Source organism: Hirundo rustica, chromosome 3, assembly GCF_015227805.2.
Source record: "Hirundo rustica isolate bHirRus1 chromosome 3, bHirRus1.pri.v3, whole genome shotgun sequence".
NCBI classification, from domain to species: Eukaryota; Metazoa; Chordata; class Aves; order Passeriformes; family Hirundinidae; genus Hirundo; species Hirundo rustica.
Window position 1 is genome coordinate 38,139,111 of NC_053452.1, and position 16,946 is coordinate 38,156,056.

At 37.4% G+C, this 16,946-nt stretch overlaps 1 protein-coding gene across 9 annotated transcripts in view; it reads left to right on the forward strand.

Annotated features, from left to right (window-relative positions):
* The window catches only part of MAP3K4 (mitogen-activated protein kinase kinase kinase 4), a 65,394-nt gene that overhangs the window by 7,521 nt on the left and 40,927 nt on the right, over positions 1–16,946 (forward strand). For 7 of the 9 annotated variants that reach the window (XR_009207636.1, XM_040058524.2, XM_040058526.2 and 4 more), the window contains exons 2-4: positions 6,004–6,194; positions 10,121–11,502; positions 15,198–15,440. Coding sequence is in view for 8 of the 9 variants with exons in the window: in XM_040058524.2 (XP_039914458.1) it covers positions 6,004–6,194; positions 10,121–11,502; positions 15,198–15,440 (1,816 nt within the window). In the remaining variant the exon portion in view is untranslated. Of the gene's footprint in view, positions 1–418; positions 604–6,003; positions 6,195–10,120; positions 11,503–15,197; positions 15,441–16,946 lie in introns of those variants that run through there. The other 2 variants (XM_040058528.2, XM_058419763.1) reach the window with 2 other exon arrangements.

Genomic DNA, 16,946 nt, shown 5'->3' on the forward strand with positions numbered 1-16,946 from the left:
AAGTTGTGTGAATAGCATTACATTTCATACTTGATTAATTTTTTTTTTTAATATTGCTTCTCTTTTTGGGCTCTTACAAGTGTCTGCTGTAAGCTGTTTTAGTGCAAACTTAGGTCCTGTAAGATTAGCATACGTAGACGTACTAGATGAAAGATGCAACTGCTTTTTTTGTGTGTTGTGTCAGGAGTAAATGGTAAAATTACTATCTGTTGTGGGGAGACAGAGAAAGATAATACTAAAAGCAATCTTACCCGTGATATATTACAGCTGTGTTAATTACCAAAGAGTGGGAATAGCCTTTCCCTGCCAGCTAACTCACTATCACATCCATAGGTAGGAGGAGGTTGGTTGGAGTGAGTTTGAATCAGTTGAAATCTGCTGGCCTTGCTGTGAGGAGGTAGGGGCAGGAGGTTGTGTGAGGGACAGAAAAGGTAAGATGCTGTATGTAGGACAGATGAGATTAGGTGGCCGTGCTAGAGACAGGAAAGAGTGAGCTGGAACTGTAGAAGGAGGAGAGGACTTCAGAGAAAGAGCTGGAGCTGTGTGCTAGGGGCAGACCCTGAGAGCTGTGTGGAGCTGCCTGTGGGAGACTGAAGGGAAAAGGTATGAGGACTTTCAGATAACAAGGAGCTGATACTTGAAGCCCTCTGAAGTTTTTAAAGAAGCACTCTGAGTGCAATGTCTGTCTTGACTCCCACAGTCTAAGTAAATTCTTTGCTCTTCTTTCCTCCTGTCCAGGTATCAGCTTTTTCCCCCCAGTATGCTGGTTGTTCATTCCTAGGCAGCAGAGATAAATGATCATATATCCTGCTTTCCCCTGATTCCTCTGGGAGAAAAAAAATACAACTATGTACAGCTGAATTTGAATATTTCTTAAAACTGAAATTGTTATGTAGGTACTGTGTCTTCTATAAAACATAATTTGAAATTTCCTACCTGTAAGTGCTGTGCTAGACTTAAACAGGGTACATACAGCAAAAAACCATAATTATATAAACCTGACGAGATCTTTTCCTTACCTTCTACTGAAGTCTTCTTTTTGCTTCACTTAGGGCAGGTTATAGTAAATGCAGTAGCATCAAACACTTCATTTTTGTATTCACATGTGTAGCATATCTTCAAAAATACTTTATCCAAAGCTGGATTTTAGTTGATTCTGCTTTCGGTTCAGCAACCTTTCAGAACCATGTCCATTTATTTAAGCTTACAGCTTCCCTCAGAACATAATTTTTAAGAAGTGGTTAAAATATAGGGGTGCATGATGCTTTCCTGATGTTGGAATATAACAATATGTGTTTACACCAGGTAGCTGTCCTGTACTGTAGCAGAGCTTCAGGTTTTTCCGTCTTGTTTTCCTGATTAGGTTGTCTAATCCTCAGTCTTGGTTACCCAGGATGCCACTGATTGTTTAGTGAAGTTCCTTCCTTGTGCTGTTAGTCCAGGGCTACCATTACATTCTCTTCTGCAACAAAATGAAACCTAGTACTGCCCCAGAGAAACTGGAACCTCTCATTGCAGAGTTTTGTTGTGCGGTGTTTAGCAGTACTGACTGAATTCTTTATTGTTTATCTGTTTTACCAGGTGCAAAGGTGGCTACCTAGAAATTCTGTTTGCTTTTTGTATTACCAGCAGCTGTTGGGTGATGACAGTTCTTGTCAGAATATTGTTTGAAATGGTCTGGTTGCTCTACCTTTAGGGAGAGCTGCTTTTGCTGACTGAGAATGTGCATTACTAAGAACAGACGAATGTAGCCTTGTCTTCTGCATTAATTGCTGAGCTGAATCTGAGTTAAGGAGTATATGTTTGAAAAACAGACACACTTCTTTTAAAATGAAGCCACTGAATGTCAAGAGCTGGTACTTGGTAAATTGGTGCTGGACCCTGTAGAGAATATTGCAGTTCTTTGTATGAAAATGGCCGGGTGACGTAAGAAGTGGTGAGAAAGAAGAGCCTTGCTGATTCTGTGTGGTGTGATGTCTTTGAAACTGCAGGAAGCTGTTGACAGCAGCAGTGCCTGGAGTGCCCAGCTTCCACACCATTGTGGTGGGCGATGATCCTGACTCCTGTGTGGTAACCGCTGAACTCAAATTTATTGCCAGGTGCTTGTGGTCCAGTCCATTGACCTCTACTGCTCTGATCCCCAACGAGCTCTTAAGGTGTATGTGGGATGATAAGCAATGGCTGAACCTGAGTTAATTATGGAAGTGTCTAATGTATTTGAACGTTCAATCCCACTTATAAGGGGGGTAGCTGATAGAAAGGGAAGAGTAAAATGTTGTTTCCCCCCTATAACTGTTACAGTTTTTAGGATGATCTGTCATTAATAGCTGTTACAAACTTTGCAAGTTCGCATAATGCTTCAGGAAAGTGCAAAAGTTTTTCTGGTTAAAAATCATATTCCTCAGTGTGACTTTAGCCTAATTAATTGTGATGTTCCCATGTGATCCTCAGTGATTTTCATATGCTAATTTATCTTTGTCATAAATGAATGTGTTTTTCCAAAGGTTGTGGCCTTTATCAAGTGATGGTTACCAGACTTTTTACTCTCTGTCCTGCTGCTTCAAATTTCATACCTTGATTTCTGCCCCTGCTTCCTATTTTTGTTTGCAGGCCTTTGAAAATCTGTAAGAATTATCTCAATTTTTCATGACTGAGTTGGAGTTGTAGATACATTGCTGTCACTTTTACTTAGTTAAAAAAAAAAATCCCGCTGTCATCTAGAAGTGCAAATTAAAGAAATTATGTATTCTGTCTTTTCAGATTCTGGTTGAAATACACCCTGGTATAACATACAGTAGTTACTTTTTGAAAACATTCTTTTTTTTTTTTTTTTTTTTTTTTTTTTTTAGTGCATTTCACAGCTATCAAGGTGTTTTGCTTTGGTTGTTGTTTTTACCGTACTGCTTTTAAAACTTTCCCAATATTTGTGATTTATGTGTCCTGGCTCCAGTTTTTCTTATATTCCAAGGGTAAATTTCTAAGAAGCATTTTTCTCATTAAAATTGAGGCTGGAACCTGTAAATAGAATATGAAAATTATGCACGTCTAGTTTTCCTTGTAGGGATTTGGTTTAGGCTGCCATTGACAGATAGTAACAGCATTTGTCACAAGCTTTCCCTTTTTGTCTAAGCCTAATTAAGATATGGATGGCTCTCGCTGGTTGTGGGGGAGAAAACCTGCGTATCTTGGTAGCTAAGAAGAAATTAGCCTTGATTAACCTTTCTCAACCCTGGTTGCAACAGTATTTAGGAACCAACAATTCTGTCTAATAACTAGCACTATAATCTGATTCCGGCTTGCCAGCACTGTGTTTTATAGATTGGCAGATTTAATTAGTCTATGGTTAGTTCATAGTAAATAACGCACAAACATTGCAAATGCTGTGTCAGTAAACTGGGAAAATCATAATTGATTTTAATACTGCAGTGTTGCTGCTGAAGAGCATGTATGTCTGGTGTTGTCTGGACTAGAAAAAATGATCCTAGCATGTCAAAGCTGATACAGCTGCTTTAGTTCAGAGCCTGTGGATTTAGTGCGCTGTTGTACCATAAGGCTTGCGCTGGTGAAACTGGATCATTGTGTTTATTGACATTGATTTGAGTTCTGAGCTGAGGTATGGTCTTTGCACACAAACCCCAAACTGAGTATGCTGGATTTTTAAAACTTGCTTTGCAGCCTGCCTTTCTCTCTCTAAGCGGACCAGCCAGCTTTGGTTAGATCATCTCACCAGTTGGTAACCGGTTCGTAACAAGTCCGTTGTTACGAACAGGAGCATGATTGCTTGTTTTGTGACATATTTTAAGTGCTGCATGTTTTGTGATGTCTGCTGTGCTTCTTATCGAAGAGCACCTTACTAAATTACCCGGCAAAAATGGTTGAATGTTAAGTCAGTCATACTGGATGCCGCTGTATAGGTACGTATGTAATTTTCAGGTGTGAGGTTGGAGGGTAATTTGGATACTTCTGGCACTCATGCCCTCTCATCAGACATAGCAAGAGACATACAAGGTAGAATTATAGAATCACTTAGGTTGAAAAAGACCTCTAAGACTGAGTCTGACTGTAAAGTAACATGTTCAAGTCCACCAATAAACTGTGTCCTGGAAGAGCCACATCTACAGATCTTTCAAATGTCTTCAGCAATGGTGACCAAAATAACCTTAAGTTTTTTAGAGATCACTTAATTTGGCTTGGTGGAGAGGTTTGATCATTAAGTTCTTCAAAGAGGTTGCTTACTTATAAACAGCAGGAAAACAGTGTTTTCACTGGTCTTTCCTGATGAGGTAACTAGTCCTATTTTGGAACTGCCTTGGAGACCTAAAGTGAGGGCTTGCAGGATTGGTTCTGCCAGCCTCTGCAAGAGCATCAGCACCCCACCCTGTGCCTTGCCAGGCCAGTGAGATCACTGAAAAAATAAATGGCTCCATGAGCACTGGAACTAATGACTTCTGTTTTATGTGGTTTAGTCTCTTGTGGTTGATTTGTCTTTGGCAAGATCAGAGGGGTGTTCTCTGCCTGGAGTGTTTTTCACAGTAGGGCTGTTTGCAAGCGTTCTCAGAAATAAAGCTCTTCTGGTGTCCAGAAAGATGTAAACTTGAGTTCTGCTTTCCCACTCAGCACTCACAAGATCTTTAGGAACAATTTCAAGGCTTTTTTTTAATGTTTGGACAGTGGGGGTTGGTTAAATCGCATTGCTAAGACACAGTAACAGCATGATGTCCCAAGGCAAGGAAAGCAGACTAAAAGTATTGGTGATTTTGTGTGATTGTTGCTATGACCAGATTGTAGGGCACTCCTAAGACTCCAGGTGGTGCTGCAGGACCACCTGGGTCATTTTTGTTGGGTAACCAGCAAAGTTTATCTGCAGAAGTTGGTGAACTTGCCTGCTGCCTTGTCAAAGCCGAAGTAGTAGAGTGAGAAATGTAAAGTGAAAAGAGTATTTTGTGCACTAAATGTTTCTGTGGCTTTGTAGAAAACATAACTGTTCTGTGTGGTAAGGTATTTATTTCTGTTTATAGCTAAAGGCCAAGAAAAAGTCCAGTATCTGTGTTTTGTTTGTTTTTGTTTTGTTAGCCTTACTGCTGTTCTGCTAGCTGGCAATATTCTGGCATATTTTTTGCTGCAGTATCTCAGACTCCTTTCACTGGAGTATGAGTAACATATTTTGTCTGCCCCTAAAATAGTAGCAAGTAAAATATAATTTGTGATTCGAGTGAAGTTATCAGATACTGATGCTATCTTGCAGTGATTTAGATTGACTGTTTGCCTCAGTGTCTTCTACTTGAGTCAAAGAGTTACTGAGAGTTCTGTAGAGTTGTTATTTGCACACCTACTTCAGAAATAAGTGAGGGAATAGAGGCAAACCATTTATTTTCTTCCTTTGAGAAAAGTGTGTGTTCTTATCCCTGATGCGTGTTAAAGCAAGAGAATTCTACGTATGATACCCCTGGGGAGTAATAGTATTTATTTATGATCTTAATGGTATTAATATTCTTGATATTAAAATTTGTGAAAAATACTTTTAGATTTCCTATGCTAGATAAAAGTTTTGTGAAGGGTGGGAGAGTGATTTTAGAAGTTGCCTTTGTGGTATGAGGGGCTTAGGGGATAGAGAATGGAAGATCTCTGCTGTTGTCCCTGCTACTGATTAGATTGAATGTCTTGCATTATGTTTGTATGTTTGAACCTTTGTTTATTTCATGCACCTCTTAGTTTAGGCTTGCCACAAGTTTTTTCAGAAAGAGGTGCATATATATGTATGTTTACATTGTGTTCTTCTAGTGACACTCTGCCTTTACCTCTTTGTATGTTGCCTGTAATTTATTTGATTAGAAACTTATCCTTAGGGATATGAAAAAAACTGGGGTAAATATATGTGGATGTGGCAGTAAAATATAGAAGGTTGACTGTGGTTGGGATTTATGGATGAATTAGCTTTCTAAACAGATACTGCAAGTAAAATTTCTTTATCTTGAATGTAATGGTTTGTCTTGTTCTCTGCAGGAAAGAATGCAAATCAGAAGATGCTACTTCGAAGATCTCCGAATCTGACCCCGAGGAATTATCAGATGAAGCAAGTGCTGACACTTTCTATGGCGCTTCTCCCCCTAGCACGCCCCGCCAGATGAAGCGTATGTCAACAAAGCATCAGAAAAATAATGTCAGCCGACCTGCTGGCCGCTCCACTTTGAAAGGTAGGGCTGGTGCCTTGGTTTTTCCCTAAAATGATCAGTCATAGCAGTAGCCTGTTGTTACCTGGTGTGGAGGGGTTGTACAGAAGCTGGAGCTGGATGATGAGGTACAGTGGAAGAACAGGAGGCAGCTGTTGTGAATTGCAATAAAGGAAGACTCTTGGGCATTAGAAGAAATATTTTGCTATGAGAGTGCTGAAACAATGAACAGTTCGCCAGAGGGATTGTTGGATAGTGGAATGCCTATCTTTGGAGATTTCTAAAACAGAACTGGTTAAGATCATGAGCAGGCTACACAAGTTTTGAAATAAACCTAGTTTTGAGCAGAAAGCTGGACAAAATGACTTTCAGAAGTATTTTTAATCACTTTTTTCCTGTGATTCTGTGACATGTAGTAATGGTGTAGTTGGTTTTCTGCTCAGTTTTCATGTCCTGAAGCACTTCACAGGCTGTTCATTGCAAAATACACTTTTCAGTGATTATTCTTTAATGTCAGTGAAGCGCTTAAAGTGTAGTTACTCTTGCTTGCTTCTGATGCTTCAGTATGAAGAGATAATGGGGGGAAACCCATACTTGGTGTGTGTTTTCTTTCCTAATCGTGCTAAGTAATGGTACCAAATAATAAAACCTTTAAACTAAATGTAATTTTTCTGTTGTTGAAATTGCATGGGTGCAAAAAAGCCATGTAAGATTGTATGTTCATTGTGTTCATACAGAATACAATTATGGTTTTGTGTGGGTTTTTTGTTGTTGTTTGTTTAATATTTTTTTTTAACAGATAACAAACTATATCAGACAATTATGTGCCAGAGTTACGGCAGCTTGAGTATTGGCAGTTAATGTTTTGGAAGCAATTTTTAAAATCGCTTCAAATGGAACAAGGGAAAATTAGAGTGCCTAGCAGGGATAACATTTTTGAGGTAAAATGTAGGGAAGAAAAAGGTAAATTGTTTGGGGTGAAAACAGGAATATAGTCAATTCTTTGATTGTGTAGAGCTGTGGAATGCAAGTTCATAATAAAAGAAGTGCCAATACAAGCATTTTCGAAAGCTTCCGTTTCCCTTTCACTTCGTTCAACCTCCAAATAACGTCACTGAAGAGAACAATCACCAAAATATCTCTTCCTTATGTGAAATAAGAGAAATCTCGTTACTCTTGCCAGTTAACTGTAGGCATTGGAATTATTGAACCTCTTTAACTTTGCTAAAAGACACATTTAAAAGCCTTCTGTAAAATTCTGTTGCAACATTAACTCTATTTTAACCCTGTGGTTGTGTAAACTTCTCTTGCTTTTGGTGATTTTTTTGTTGTCATTTCATTATGTGCTTTAAAAAATAATTAGTTTCTAAACAAAGACATTGTGATACTAAAGAAATTTAATGTATTATATTTCATTGTTAACCTTTGCTTCTAAGTACACATAGAAGGTTGATACCTTTCCTGCTCATAGATTTTGAGGTTTTGGAGCAAGATCTTTCTATTTGTGAGGGGCGTGGGTCTTACTTCTGGCATGATAATATCCTATTCTTTGTTATCATGAGTATCTTAATATATATATATTTTTTTTTCTGATTAATTGGATAGTGTGTAAAGTATCTTTTTCTGGAAAGTTCACAGGTTGTTTGGTTGTGTGGTGTTTTTTTTTTTTTTTTTTTTTTGACTTTTGACTTAGCCTGTGTGTACCATTTCAGAACAGTTGTTCTGTATTATGAAGAGGTAAAGGAAAACCATCCCAAAACCCTGTGGAGTAATTCATTGACCTTGAATGTGTATGCACTGAGCTTGAATGATTATATTTCAGTAAGCAAATTCATTCAGGAGTTGGTTGTATGTAACTAATCACTTAAAAAAGTAAATTTGAAATAACTTTTCAAATCTTACAAATAAGATTTAAAGTATCTTTATTTAGACAACTGAAAGGATTTTGGGGATTAGGGGCTTGGCTTACTTGTACATCTGATACTTGATTGTTCCATTTCTGTCACACCAAGTTCCTTATAACTTGCATTTAGTATCCAAGCATAAATTGATGCAATAATCTGTTAAGTTTCTGAATTGTTTCTCCTGTAGCCTAAGAACTATGGGGCTCACATTTTTCTGAGCTAAATGCATTTCAGAGGTGCTTGTAAGATCTACCTGTGTCTCCTGAACTCCATGAATGCTTGCTTACTTACTGAAGTGTTAGCTTCTCCATGTAGCACATAAAAGCAGTGCCTATGTCTGCTTTTTAGTATAAAATTTTTGCAGCTTCATACTTGAAAGGGAGCCACTGTTCACCCTGTTTTCCTACCCCTACCATGTTATTCACATTAATTTTGTAATATTTTCTTTTAATGACCTGTTCAAGATCTCAGACTCCACCACATGCTCCCTGTCATCAACTGATACTGGCTTAGTTGTGAAACACACTGCCCTTTATAGCATTAAAAGTAATCATAACTCAAAATTTTAGTACAGCTGACCTTTTTTGCTAATTAATTGTAATCTGTATTACAATACTGCAATACAGTTATAGCATTGATATTAATTTATTGTAGGACTTTCAGGTATATTTGAATCATTGGTGTCTGTTTGATGAGAGGATTTTGAGGCATTTTTTAGATTATTATGCCTAGTCTATGTTAAGAATGATGAACATTCCAGTATTACAGATTTTTGGATGTCAAATAATGAATATTTTTAAACTTACCTTTCTTTAAATGTGCTTTGATGGTGTGGGGAATCTGAAGATTGATAAGGAAGAATAACATGTTAAAAATACAAACTGAAGTGATCTAGAGGTTTTCCTATCTGGAATGTAAGTTAAGAAAGTGATCTTTACATGTAGTAGGATTTTAATTTATTTTGCAAGGCCACCAAAATCTTTAACATCAGAGTGCTGTTAGACGTTGATTCATTTCTAATCTACCTAAAGTCTTTGTGGAGAGGATGTATGTTTCATCTCTGTCAAGCTCCATTTTTAGTCTGCTGTCCTGCCAATGAAAAATGCCCATTCCTGCATTTTGCCTGGCTTAGCTCTGTGGTCAGTAAAAATAGACAAAGTATTCAGCCATCATTCTGAAAGTCTTTTCCGTTCTTGAGTGAGCAGAGGCCCTGTGACCATGGAGCTTGTTGTATTCCAGCTGCTGATCAGTTGGAACCCTTCTGTCCATCACCACTTCTGAGAGAAAATCACTCTTTTTCATGCCAAGCAGTTCCTCCTATTCTGATCTGCAAGACCTAGATCGAAGTGCTTTTCATAGTTTTGCGGAAAAGTGTCAGGGTTTGCTGCTCATGAGGAAAGAACGGGGAGCGAGGAGGAGATTGCACTTTCAGGTGGGAAAGAGTTGTTGTCCATAGTGAGGAAGAAAACAAGTGTTTGTGTGTTGTGACAGTGGGAAGGTAGGCTCAAGGTGCTAAGGCAGCGTGTTCAGATTACAGAGGGGTTCACAGAACCAAGATCAGCCTTCCCAAGAGGCAGGATTGGTGCATTCAAGCTAAATTAAAAAATCTATATATGCTCCAGCTTTTATGAAATTGCCAGTGCAATGGAGTCTCTTTAATAGTTTGACTTCGATGCTGTAATAAAGCTTTGTTGCACTTTTTTTGTTTGGGAGGTTGTGTGACAAATGCATGTAAAATGAGCTTGGAAACCATTCTTTTCCTTTTGATCATACTCAGTTCTCAGTAGATGGCATACTCAAGACGAGAATTCTTGGAGGTCCTTTATACAAAAGAGGTAAAGCAAGAGAAAAAGAAACAATCCTTTGGTTTAGGGTATAGTAGTGGAAATTCCTAATAATAAGACTACATTTTACTTCTAGCCATACCTATTTTGTTTTATTGATATTAAACATTTTTATGCTCAACGTAAGAAAAGTGATTGGGAACTGAATTGAAAAATGCTTATTCTTGTTGCTGCAGTCACATTCTCTTTTCTTTGCTTACAGAAAAGATGAGTGTGCCATCTCAGTCTTTGCATAAAGACAATGGGAAAACCATTGAGAATGTGGAGGAGCACAGCTATAAGCAAGGGAAAAAGATCAGAGATGCCCTAAGGACGACAGAACGAGATCACAAGAAAAATGTGCAGTGCTCGTTTATGTTAGACTCAGTTGGTGGATCTCTGCCAAAAAAAACAATTCCAGATGTTGATCTCAATAAGCCTTACCTCAGCCTTGGCTGTAGCCATGCCAAGCTTCCAGTCTCTGTGCCCATGCCAATACCCAGAACTACACGCCAGACTTCTAGGACTGATTGCCCGGCAGATCGGTTGAAATTCTTTGAAACCCTGCGGCTTTTGTTAAAACTTACCTCAGTCTCCAAGAAAAAGGACAGGGAACAGAGAGGACAGGAAAACACCTCCTCTGTCTGGTTGAACCGATCCAATGAACTGATCTGGCTGGAGCTGCAAGCTTGGCATGCTGGCCGGAGCATTAATGACCAAGACCTCTATCTCTATGCAGCCCGTCAAGCTATCCCTGATATCATCAATGAAATCCTCACTTTCAAAGTGGACTATGGAAGCTTCTCCTCTGTAAAAAATGGAGCCAGTCTCAATGGTACTTCAGGAGAAGGAGTTTGCAAATCAACACATGGAACTAGTGCTTTGGGTTACTCAAGTTACCACGAACACCTCCATCGCCAGCGGGTCTCATTTGAGCAGGTAAAGCGAATAATGGAGCTGCTGGAGTACATGGAGGCACTTTATCCATCTCTGCAGGCTCTTCAAAAGGACTACGAAAAGTATGCTGCAAAGGACTTTCAAGACAGGGTGCAGGCGCTCTGTCTATGGTTAAATATTACAAAAGACTTAAACCAGAAGCTAAGGATTATGGGAACTGTATTGGGCATCAAAAATCTTTCTGACATTGGCTGGCCAGTGTTTGAAATTCCTTCTCCTCGACTGTCTAAGGACAATAATCCAGACGATGAAGACATTGATAGGGAAACAGAAATAAAGGAATCCTCAGGAACATGCACAGAGGAGAGTGATGGTGAAGAACAAATCTCTGAGGAGAATGTTGAGGAGCTTAGGCAAGCCATCAAGAACAATTTTACTAATAAGCCAAATTTTGACTTTCAGGACCGTTTTTCAAGGAGGCTTGATAGGCTTGAATCTGAGGATGACTCTGCTTCCTGGGTTATTCCAGAATGCAATGCTGAGGGAAGCTGCAGCCAACACTGTTTGACTTCTATTTACAGGCCGTTTGTTGATAAAGCACTGAAGCAAATGGGGTTAAGGAAACTAATTTTAAGACTGCACAAGCTAATGCATGGTTCATTGCAAAGGGCCCGTATGGCGTTGGTAAGGAGCGATCACCAGCTGGAGGTAGGTTACTAGCGTGAATGGATAACAGGAGTACCTCCTTGCAGTATTGTTCCTAACTGAAAATGTAGGAATTGGGATCTTATGAACATTTTGGTTGCTTAGTTGGTTTTTGAAAAACAGCATATATTATGATTTGGAGCCCAGTTCTCCTTCCACAGAAAGGAATCCGTCATTTGATGGAATTTGTGTTAAACCCAAGCTAGTTCTCTGTTCTTGTTTGTAATTGAAATGACATTTTTTGTGATAACATCTTCGTTCATTATATTTTCTGATGTCTAAATCAACAAGTCAGAAAACTCACTGTGGAAAATCAGGCCTGACACGAATTGTGAGAAAACTCAGCTATGGAGGCGGTAATTTTTCTTGTCTTCAAGACTGGATGTTTTTCTGCGAGACATTCTTTATAAAAATGTTGCTATATTTCTTTTTGATGGTTTTTCTTGTCCACATAAATGAAGTACTGTGGTGGCACATTATGCCTGAGGAGAGATGGGACAAATTAATGGACTCAACCTTGAAATCTATGAAAACAAGTCATGTTAGCATATTGCATTCTTTAGCTGGCTTTTAGCTTAATTATTATTTTTCTTTGGGTCATTTTATATTCTTAATTAAGAATGTGTGTTAATAAAACCAATGTAGGAATTAAGCAGTAAGTGAAGGACAGTAGTTTCATATTGTAAGATGTGGTCACTAATTCTTTCAAGGCAGAGTATTGTTACTTAATATAAACTGTTATCTAACTTGTAGGCGTTTTTATGCTAGGAAAAATTGGTGGTGAGGATTACTTGCTCTCCTTGGTAAAGTGGCTCTGTGAATTCTGGACGAAGGCGTCTCTTAGCCAATGTGCCCATTCTGATACAGATACCATATGTGGTCTTTAAAACATTGCAGAGCTCTTAATGTTGATTGTCCCGTTTGCAAAAGGAATAAGAATTCTTGATCTCCCTTAGAGATTTTTTTTTTTAGGAGGAATAAATTTATAAATGTAAATCTATTTGATTTTGAAAGTTTTTATTTGTGCTGTTACTAGTGTAGATTTTACTGTAGAAATGAAACAGTTGAATTTTTATTTATTCTCTTAATTGATTTCAGCTTGTGTTTTAGAAAATTTGCATTAGAAATGTGTCAACATTTGCCTAAGCAAAGCTTGCAGGTATCCTGTTACAGTAACCAGAAGCACCTCCAAACCACCTACACTTAGAAAGTTCAGCTTAATATATAGATTGAAATAAATTAAAAAAAAATCAAAGTAAACAAGACATAATATGGGGGGTATTGAAAATGGACTTTGAATATATTTTTTAAACTGCTAAATACCTCAAAAGTTTTGACTGCATAAGGGTTTTTGAAACATGTTAATGAAGCATTAAGTAGCTAGAGTTTTTGCTGCAACTTCAGAGTTAAACTTTCTAGTAACGTAGTGTTGAATGACTTGTATAAGATGTGAGGTTAATCTTTTCTCTCTTCTCTACCCTTGTGACTACTTTAAACGTTCGTTTTCAGTAATTACCACCTCTTCTTTGGAATATTATTCTCTTTTAAGAATAGAATGTAAAGGTGAATGTTATGAATTGTAAACTTTCCTGCACCAACATTTAAAGGACGTTATCAGAAAAAACCACAAAAAACTCTGTCAGAATTGTGGTACTTTCTGCAGCAAAATATGATTTTATACTGAGATGGGTTTCAGTTGCTTCATCTTTGCACCTGACAGTACTTTGAATGTGGTGTCATTTTTTTTTTAGTGCAGTTCAGTATATTTGTATGTAGACAAAGTTGTTAGTATTATGTTAATCTTTATTGTTTCTGTTACTTTTGTAACTTCACTCTGTGTTTATGTGTATACTTACCCTTCTAAGTCTCTGGACATACTTTTGTTTCTATTGTTGCTTAAACGGTGTCTAAAACACATCTAAAATGTGCTTTCTGGATTCTTCCACTGTATACATTTTAATGCTACTTTCATCCTAAAAATGTGTAAATCTTTATACATATTCCTGGTCTTAGTGTTTTCTAAAACATGTTTGATTCCACTGTAGGCTCTGATACTTTAACAAGGCTCTAGGCATTAGAGTCCATTCTGTGTGCAATTTCATTCTTGGTGAAGATGGATAATATTTCTAACTTTAGCATATGAAATTGGGTGTTATTTTAATAGAACATATTTAAGCTTGTGTACCCTTGTTGTTTACTCAACTGGCTGCACTTTTGAGTATGGTTTTTTTGTATGATCTCAATAAATGGCTTAGAGTTTTTTCTTGAGGTTTTATAAGAAGTATTTGAAACACTTCAGATTAAGTCTGCAGAAGACTAAGATGAGTCAGTTTGAACAATAGAAGTTTAGGTGTCTAGTTCTAAGCCCTACTGTAATTTAATGTTATCCTTGATGCTAGAAAAGGATATTACAAATTTATTCAATTTGGCTGTGCTTTTTTTTGCTCATAGATTAGTTCTATAATATTTTTATAAGAATTGAATTTCCCCAAACTATATTTGCATCACCATGAGGATTGTGTTTGGTTGTGGTTTTTTTTTTTTTTTTTTTTTTTTGTGCTGTGGAAGTGTAGCATTTTCATGATCTATTTGTTAATGAAAACTTCTTGTATAAAAATCTTTAGCTCTGATACTATTCTGGTGCTATATAACTTTTAAAGAGAGTAAAAAGAAGACATTAATATTCCATCTAAGAAGATATGTTTTTAAATGTGTTTTAATTTTCTGCTAGATTATGAGCTTAAAAGGTTTTTTTAAACTTTCTAGGCAGCAGTTTTATCATTTATCATTATCATTCTCAAATTACTGGTAATATTTTTCTCCCTTTTATAAAGATGGTATTTAAGTTTGGCAGAACAAAAACCTAGAAGGTGTTAGTTATGTCTACTAAATGAATGAAGGGTATCTGGATGTCATGGTTAGCAGCTGAGAAATGAGAATAAGAATAAAACAAACTTAATCTGAAACAAATCTTATCCTTAAATGATGCCCAGTGCGTTGCTATCTTTTGGAGCTATACATGTTCGGCAGTCCAACTTTTCTTTCTGACCTAAACCCCAGAGTACCTCCATGTACAGCCTTGCTTAGAATGTTATCGTGAGGGATATGCTTTAGATTTCTAGGATGATTATTTCATAGTCTCAATTGTTTTCTGTAATTAGAAAAGTAATTTTATTGAAATGGAATCTTAATTTAAATGAAAAGTAAGTTTATTATTTGAAAAAAACCAAAACAAACCACCCCAAATCCCCAAAACAAAAAATCAGCCAAAATTCAAAAATTACTTTTTCAGTACTTTGTGTTAGTTTAGCTAGTGACATTTTTTTTGAATATTGTATTCATTTACAATGTGGAGTTTTATGTTAATATATACATTACATATTTGAAAAGAAATGAGGTTATGTACCTGATGTAGCTTAGTGTACACTTGTTTCTCTAGATAATGCCATAACAGAAACATAAAGTCATTTTGTTAATTCCCAAGGGTCCATAGTTGTTTTTCGTGAGGCTGATGATCCTTAAAAAAGAAATTAGCTTTAAAAATCCCCCAATGATATAATCTTGAAACTTGTGTGGTTGACTTGGCAGCTATTAGACTGGTACCTTTTAAAAACATACTTCTGTGCATGCTACTTTAAACAAATCCAAACTCCAAAAGACTTCTAAGGATCCTTTTCATGATACCTATTTTTTGTTAGTTTTCAGAATTTCCAGATCCCATGTTGTGTTCAGATTATGTGCAGTTACTAAATTTCCCACCTTGTTGCGAGCAAAAATGCAGTGCTGTATCATGGGAGGAGTTGAAATCCATGGATTTGCCATCTTTTGAACCTGCATTCTTGGTTCTCTGCCGAGTCCTGCTCAATGTTATCCATGAATGTCTCAAGCTGAGGTTGGAACAAAGACCTGCTGGGGAACCATCTCTTTTGAGTATTAAACAGGTTTGCTTCAATTGTTTTTTTAATATATATTTCCTGTTTGAAATATTTTGTCATTTCATTATGACAGTGTGTCAGTTTAAAGAGGATTAGTGTAAGAAATTGGTTTATAATTATGGGTTTTGTGAGTAGTTTTGTATTTCCTATGGAGATCTGCTTTTTGCATAATAAATAACTGGTCATGTATAGCTCTCTGATTTAGGCTTCCATATCAAAATAAGTGATTAAAAATATTATTAGCCAACAAAAGTAAACAATATTGGTTCCATTTGCATTATAAGCTGTATAATCTTCTCTAGCACATCTTCCTCTGTTTGGGTTTCTTAAGCAGTATAAGTAGTTTTAAGGGTCTCTATTTCTCTTTTTACTTTGATTTGATTTTTTCTCTTGTGAATGTAAGACATCTGCTAACGTGCAGTAGTCACACAGTGAAAGCTAATTAAGAAGAGAAATGAAATTAAAAAATCTTCCTCAGCCTGTTGTATTATTTTCTGTGGATAGTGACCCAAGATTGTCAGTCCTGTCACTGGTTGAGAATATTGTATGAGGATTTATTTTCTAGAGGCTGTCAGGTACAATGAAGGCTGTTTAGTTCAATGACAGTTTTCAAAGTGTAGTCCAGGACCTACTAAATTTATCTGATCACCCCGCATCCTGGCAAGCATAAACCAAATCGAGGTTTTGTCAGATGGTCTCTAGGAGCAGACATCTAAATAAGCTCTTCGACTGATGATGATCTCACATTCCAGTTATTTGCAGTTCCAAAATCCATTGCTTTGTTACCTTTTGCTCCCAGATAAATTTGTCTGCTCTTCCTTCCCCCGCTATGCTCTCCCCATTGACTGAAACCCACAATTTCAACCATAACAGTTGATAATAATAACAGAGTAATACGTTGCGTACCGTACTCTGCTGTTAAGCACAGTTGCACCCTTCAGAGACGGGATGATATTTTTTTTTCCCCTTAACATCTAGTGTGCTCCTTGTGGACTCCCAAGTTAAGTGAAAATTACACTTCCTGGAAGACAATGTGTTTGTACCAGACTATTTTGGTGGTGGACACTGCCTTACTAATGACATTGAAAAAATGAATTCAACTCAGCAAATACTTCCTGTCCCACACAATATTTCTCAACAGGCAGAGGCACTGTGGAGGATTTTTCACAAATTGATCTGTTAGTTTCCTGAAGAATTATAATGCCTAAAATCTTGAGCAAGCTCAAAAGGAGAGTCCAGGAGTCTCTGTTATTCTGGAAGTTCAGAGTATTACAGAGAAGAGATACTCTGGTCCTACCTTCTGGAAGCTGGGTCCTACAATTAGGTTGATCCCCAAATTAAGTAGTTTTATTATATCAGAGCATTGTCAGCAGGTTGAGGGAGGTGATGTTGCCCTTCTACTCAAGCCCCAGTGAGGTGCATCAGGCCTGCTGTGTCCAGTTCTGAGCTCTTCCACAAGAGAGACGTGGAGCTCCCGGACTGGGTCCAGTGGAGGACAAAGATGATTGGGGG